General features: G+C 55.7%; 1 protein-coding gene across 1 annotated transcript; it reads right to left on the bottom strand.

Moving 5' to 3' along the window:
* Positions 1-5,007: 5,007 nt before the first annotated feature.
* On the bottom strand, positions 5,008-6,819 carry CCM_06860 (1-phosphatidylinositol-4,5-bisphosphate phosphodiesterase gamma 2; the record flags this gene model as incomplete). The annotated part of the gene is made up of 1 exon (XM_006671998.1): positions 5,008-6,819. One exon carries the CDS (start codon positions 6,817-6,819, stop codon positions 5,008-5,010), a length of 1,812 nt encoding a protein of 603 aa, XP_006672061.1.
* Between the last annotated feature and the right edge of the window lie 273 nt (positions 6,820-7,092).

Raw genomic sequence — 7,092 nt, 5'->3', positions numbered from 1 at the left:
GTTTCAACATCTGCATTTGTCAACAGAGAATGATACCATGAAAAAAATAGAAAGCAGGAAAATCGCAAGACAACAAGGGAGAGACCGGAATATCCCGTGTCACATTCCAAGAACCAAAGTTGCGGTGACCCGTCTCAATAGCTGCGATAACATCATTTTTGGCTAGTTAACTAGTTAGAGAAAAAGCAACTTGCAAGGCAGCCCGCTCGACCAAAATCCAGCGAGACGAGAGGAAACAACAAAACTACCTGACTGCTAACCAATGCTACCCTTGCCCACATTGCCCAGCCTCACGATGCAGGGTCTATCCTACTCTGGACAAATCAAGACAATCACGGATGCGTTGTACCACATACCCGCCGCCCCCCCTGTCCAGGCTCATTCTGCAGAGGCCTCATGCGACGTCGCATGCGCAAGGCTCGTTTTGCGCTGCGTGCTGCTGTTGTCGCAGCAAAACCTACACCTACACCGATACTCCATGTCACCAGCCTCTCAAGATGCGTTCTGGAAGTCCGGCCGTTCTCATGCGAAGCGCATGGCCAAGAGAACCAAAGAGGAAACTGCTTGGAACGGAGGCTTGGTGGCGTGGAAGACCGGCGCACTGAGACGCCACGCCTCTCCCTCGTCGGCACTAATAATAACAACTGTCACCATGCGCGGCATCAGAATGCATCTGGCCGGGAGACGATTCTGAGTGAAGATGTGCAGTCCAATAATGGCAATCCGGTTTCAAGCAACTACGTCGTCCTAACAGTTACGGCGCTTTCTTTGAGGCAAGCAAGCCGCCGCGCCCTGCAATAGCATGCACCCTGCGTAACTATTACCGGTTCTCTATGGATACCTAGTGGCTTGCATCGCGGTGGGCAGGCGGGCAGGACACATGGCGCACCCGCCAAATATTTAGTCACAGGCTCGAACGACCGCTGGTCCGGCGCCTTGGGGCACTTGAGTGGTGCTGGCCGTGTCAGAGGAGGTTGCAACTTGTGAGCCGGCCGTGGGCAATTACAGGTTTCGGCCCTCGGCACTGTGACGCCATAGCTGACAGGCCCTGTTCGAACATGCGCCAGGCAGGCGTATCAAGTCGAATCTGATTGCTCGGCATGGCGATCCAGAAAAGAGGCAAAAACCTATCAGTGCAACCGAACCACTTTTTGATAACGAGTTAGCGCTGTCAGTACCACGATTTATCACTGGCGTTCCCGCTACAGATTGTTTGATACATACAATAAGCGATTATCTGTGGTGTGGGCAACAGTGTCCACCGCCATAGAGGACAACCGCACGGGTACCACAGGCTTTGATGCCCAATGTGCGGAAGCTGGAAGCTGCCAGTAGTTGAATGGTTTTGTTCGCTTGATGTTGTCTTTCGGTCCTCGCGACGGCAGTTCATCCCTTGCGGCCAGTCAGGCTCGGCTCGTTGGGGGCTGACATGTCTGAATGACGGGACGACCAAACCAGTGGCTAGACTGCCGACAAGGCTGAGATGGTGATCGTTTCTTGTCTACTTTTGGTCCCTGTCATAAACTACAAATTAGAGCTGGCAAGTTGGCAATCAAGTTGACAACGCAACTTGACAGCCTGCTTAGAAACAAGAAAGAGAGGAAGGCGACATGGCTTAAATGAGAAATACCTGACTCTAATAGGGCCACAGCACGCCGCCTTTTTTCCGGTTTGGAGGCTCAGCTCAGGCTGGTGAAAGGGCTCACAAACAGTTGAATACCCCCAGCCCAACAGGTGCATAAATTTCTTTGGAGATTTTGCTCATGATGACCCGCAAGTCTGTCCAACGAGCGATGGCGGCGAGGCTATTGCCCTCTACAAAAATCGGACCACATGGTCATGGGAGCGTGGGAGTAGGTTCCTGGCATCAGCGCAATGCTCACGCCTCCTCAACGCCTCCTCGACGCCTCTTCAACGCCTCCGAGCCATCTACGGTATCCCGCCGCACGTCTGAATCTATGGCTGCCTTATTGCTGAGACTCACCCGCGTGACCTTGCATCACCAAATGCACCTGTCCTTGTTCCCTGGCGCCGCCTCTTTGTGGCTGATGAGGCAGTGTTGATGGTCGATGCTAGTCTGAGGCAGCATTCAATATCCTCAAGATAGCCATCAGCCTGGTTGGAGGCTATTCCATAAATCGTCTGGCTTCAGCTGCCATTGTTCACCGACAACTGTCAGCCCGCAACATGTTTAAAGTTGCATCGGAGAGACCCGAGACCACACTTGCGTGGACTTTGGGGGCTAGTTATTCCATTCCGCCGATACGCCAGCCTTGGAACGTGCAGGAAGGAAGAATCGACAAAGAGAGTGGCCGTTGTTTTGTTTGGAACACCAAAAAGACAAGACAAATTATCGTCATGTCCAAGTGTCATGCCTGAGACGTGCTTTTCAAGTTCCGGAGCGCCATAACCTAGTTACGGTCAACGGAGAGTGTTCATATTAACTGCATAGGTAGTATCATCATGCACGCTAAAATCACTGGCTCTCACGATTTTGCTGCATCGATTCGTGACGCGCCGGATGGTCAGCCAGCTCTGGCTTTGGCTCAGTATTACCCGGCCTGCTAGGCAGACGACGATACACGTCGTTCCATAGGGACCTGCTACTGGCCAAAGGATGGACAACCTGGGACGGCGCATGCGTACACTGACCCTCCCGCTTCCACTTACTGTTTTTCTCGCCAACCACTTGCACAAAAGTGTAGAAACAGAAACAGGGCAGGTGACACATGGTGCTGACAGACATGGAGGCTCTCTCCAGGTAGTTACTCTTGTACTACTTTACTATTGGGCCTTTTTCCGCCCCACGAATTGGTCGCCTCACTGCTGCTCATCTACGGAGTAGTCATGTTCAGCCTTGACCTGGGCAGCGACACTGGGTCGTCACTGTGACGGTGACGGCAGACCACCTCACGATGCTGTCATGTCAAGACACTAAAACTAGTAGTTAGGGCAGCTGAGCTATTTGCATCACTACATACCTACCTTGAACTCTTGGGTAAGCCCTGATGCTACAGCACGACTAACCGAGAGAGACAGCGAACCATGGGGAAAAAGGCCGCAAGTTTTGCCTTGAAGCACATCGTTGTTCAGTGCTACTCACACCTCTCTCCCTTGGCATTGCTGCATTGCTGCACACCCCCCTGTTTGCAGCACAATGTAGCCGCCAAGGCATGCCCCTGCCCTGTCTTTCATGTCTTTAATGCCGTGCTGCCCAATACATCATCATGTGCACCTTTTGGCGCGTAGGTGGGATGCGCCATCGTGAAGCGTGCATATTTCTCTTCCTTTCTCTCACTTTCACTACTAATGATTAGTCTTCTGGGTCTCGTTCCTGTTTTGGCACGCTGATGGAGCCTGCAGCGAGCCGAGAAGCTGCGGGCAATTCTGGGTCACCGCCAGGGGGGTTGCGGGAGCCAACTTTGCCTCTTTCAGCGAGCTGGGGGCTGTCCTGTATTACTGGTAGGATCGTGACTTTTTATTCATCATTTAATAGCTAGTTTATCGCTCACCAGAACACGCCTGTTGAAACCGACAAGTGATTAGTCGGACCCTGGTTCCTGGGAAAGATAAGCATTTGATGATTTCCGCCTTGTTCTCTTGGCATAGCCAATCAGTGCCTAGGGTTGGGAAATTGGAAACGGGGGTGGAAGACGTGCGACAAAAAGTCCCATTCCGAGTCCCAACAAGCCTTGTGTGTGCCATCTCACGAGTGCGGGGAAGTGAATGGCTCGTACGGACGGACGATTCCATTTAAACTGAGGCAGCTAGGATCGAAACCCATAACTAGTTTGAAGATGAAAAAAAAAAAAAAACTCAAATCGCAGTGTAAAAATAGTTCATAAAAACTCGGGACTCCCGAAATGTGGGCAGGGTCCCCGTTTCAAGATCACACGCCGGAGAGAATGCTCCAATCGAGAAGAGTCTATTTCACCACGCTCTTGCGCTCACCCATGCGCGCGCGTCCATCAGTCGAACGTGCCATTTTCTAACGCGTTCTTCTTACTGCTCGACCGACGGGACCATTTTCATCGAACCATGCCAAGAACTTGCTTGCATGAAGGGAAGGGGGGAGCGGCGCAGATTGCGGGCGCTGCTGCGCTGCTGCCTCTTGCACCCCGACGACGCGAACCACTTTCTCGGCCGCGCACCAGCATGCATCCAGTTTGACGCCCACGAGCTGCAGGGGCTGTGCACGCCGGCAAGAAGCTCCGCGGCGTCAAAGGAGCGCCGCTCGACGCGACGATCGCGACGGGCGCCGCCCGCGTCAAAAGGCGCAGAGGGCGAGGCCCGGGGATGGTTGGTCAACAAAACGCGGACGAGGGGGCGCGCTGAGGGAGTGTGTTGGTTTTCTCTCCGGCCCAATACTTTGCACATATACTCGGGTTAGGGTAGGCCGTGGGACGCATCGCGCTGGAGGAGGAGAAGAAGGAAGGAGCAACCGAGCTTTACTGCCAGAGACGACGCAGTGCCCGCCCAAAAGGCAACCCTGAGATCCCCTCGGGCGTCGGCGCGTCTAGGTCGAAGCGTCGCCGGCGGGCGGCACCGGTCTATGCGTGATGATGGACATGTGTGTGTTGGACGCCGCGTTGCTTGCGGGAACAAGGGGGGGGGTACATTGCTTGTGCGCACCTCGATGTCAGGCTCATGCTGGGACCTGCGACGCGGCCAGCGGATTGCCCTGCTGCACGGTCGCCTAATCGCTAAAGGACACGGACAGATCCGTTGTGGGTGCAACTGACGTGGGCGATCAGAGCGGCGGTCGCGCCAGGTCACCAGGTTGGCCTTTTCGAGGGATGCTGTGAGTTTGGACATGATGACACTTGGTGAGCGTGCAAATGAGATGACGCCTTTATTGACTGGAGTCTAGAATCGGAGCTCGGCTCTTTTGTAAATGACTTTGGTTCCCGCCGTCTGCCAATCCAGCCCGTGGGTTCGTCGATGTCATTTCTTGCGTATCAACGCAAATGTAGCGTAAAATTGTACATAAAAAAAAGGTAAATCACATTACGCGACGGCGACATTCTGGATATCAAAGTTCAGCAGCACAGTGCACTTGGTCTCTCTGCCCTGCATGTCGAGCATTCTTACAAAGGTCCATCCCGGCCGCGTGTACGATAGCCGCACCGCCGCGACGGCAAACATGGGGTTACGTGCCCATGCATCGTCACTCTTGATAAGCATGCGCAAAAACACCAGCTCATTGTCCTCATACGTCCACTCCAGCGTCTCATCCCAGATGGGGTCCGTGGCGGGCGGGTTCTCGCCCTTGTGCAGGAAGCCCAGCTTGTGGTGCTTGTACGCGTCCGTCTTGCGCTTCGGCACGTCGCTATTGTTCTCCGCCAGCGCACTGTGAAGCGTGCACGTCAGGTACGGCTTGAGTGTGTGGCTCTCGCGGTCGGCGTGCAGGGGGACGTCAGTCGCGCCGCCGACATGCAGCCGGAGGCGCTTCTTTTGGCCCGTCGCCAGCTCTCCGTTGCCGCCCTGGCGCAGCGCCGGCGGCTTGAGAATGTACCCGTCGGAGCCGGCGAAGAGGGCGTCATTGAGCTGGTTGCTGGTGCCAAAGGTCTGCCAGTTGAGGGCGCAGATTTGCGCGCCGAGGCCCCAGAAGCGCACGGGTTTGAGGTTGGAGGAGCTGATGCGGGTGCCCTTGGGGTACACGCGCATCATGTGCCTGCCGTTGTGGACGGCGATTCTTGCGGCGTTGGCGGGGAGGTGGTTGGAGAGACCAGACTCGGAAACGTTGATGAGGTGGTGGTGCGGCCCTTCGAGCAGCTCGCCGGGGTCGAACCATGTGTTGTCGCGGGGCTTGACAGATTGCGCATATACGCCGAGTGCCGCGAGCTCGGGGATAATGATTTGGATGTTCTTGGCCTCATCCTTTTTGTTGGCTTTGTACGCCTCACGGGCTTTGCGCTCCGCTTCGTCGAATTCCCCGTCCTCTTCGTCCTCGCTCTGAGAGTCGCTATCGAGAACATCTTCGCCAAAGTGGTGTTCGACAATAACGGCAATTTTGTCACCCAGCTCTTTGAGAGTGACATGTTCGGCTGGGTCGTGGTCGCGACCGTCGGCCTGGTGCTCCTCGGCGTGGCGTTCTATGAGCTCCTGTCGCAGCGGCGCGGAGAGCAGACGATGTTGAAAGACTTCGTGCATGATTTCGGCAAGGCGTTTCTGGCCCTCGGGGCCACAGTGATTTTCCAAGGACAGGATAATCGGCGTAGGGGCATGATCGGGGTGTTGAGCGGCAATGGCCGCCTCTTCGTCGTGCATGTCGCGGATCGTCTCGCATACGGCGCGGAAGGAAATGTGCGACACCAGAGTGTAACCGTGGGTGACCTTGGGCTCGCTCTTGTCATCGCTGTTGTCCCATGCGTCAATCTCGACGCAGCGGGAGCCGGTGCGGATGGCCGTCTCGTACGCCTCGGCGGAGGACTTGCCATAGAGCTGGTGTGCCATGAGGTAGGTGTTGTGTGAGGAGCTCACAAAGTACTCGGGGAGTGGATGGTCGCGGTTGACGAGGTCCGGAGGCGCGACGAAGTCGCCCTGGGCGAGCAGGGCGGTGAGGGCTGGGGTGCGAACGTCGTCGCCCTCGTCGTCGAGGTTGGCTTCCTTTTCCGAGAGCACGCCACGGTCGACGAGAAAGGCACGCAGGGCGTGGCTAACGCGGAGCTTGGCAATTTCATGGTCAGCGCGGACGGTGCTTCGGCCACCACCGCCAACTGAGTCGAGGCCGATGGCGCCGCCTAAGTCTTCGTCGACGACATCGCCTCCCTTGAGGGAGACGCGGAGGTTATGGAAGCGCGAGGACAGGTCGGACATTGCGAGTATATATAGCGGTTGCTGTTGATCAGTGGCTGAGGGGGTTGAGGGTCGGTTGGTTGAGGTCGTCGACGACCCCGCCTGCACGTGCCTAGTCAGACGTATGTAAAGCTGGAGATGGGAGGAACAAGACGGATCGAGAAGGTTGTGGGTAGTTGGGCAAAGTTTAAAGCTGCAGAAGAGTCGTGATTGTGCGCCACGGCTGAGCTGCGTTGTAGCGTGAAGCTAACAGATGCCGAGCTTGATTAACTATCGTGGCGATGCAAGGCGGGG

Source organism: Cordyceps militaris (genome assembly GCF_000225605.1).
Source record: "Cordyceps militaris CM01 unplaced genomic scaffold CCM_S00005, whole genome shotgun sequence".
In the NCBI taxonomy this organism is placed as follows: Eukaryota; Fungi; Ascomycota; class Sordariomycetes; order Hypocreales; family Cordycipitaceae; genus Cordyceps; species Cordyceps militaris.
The sequence above is the reverse complement of the archived record's forward strand: the minus strand, read 5'-3'. Positions and strand labels throughout refer to the sequence as shown.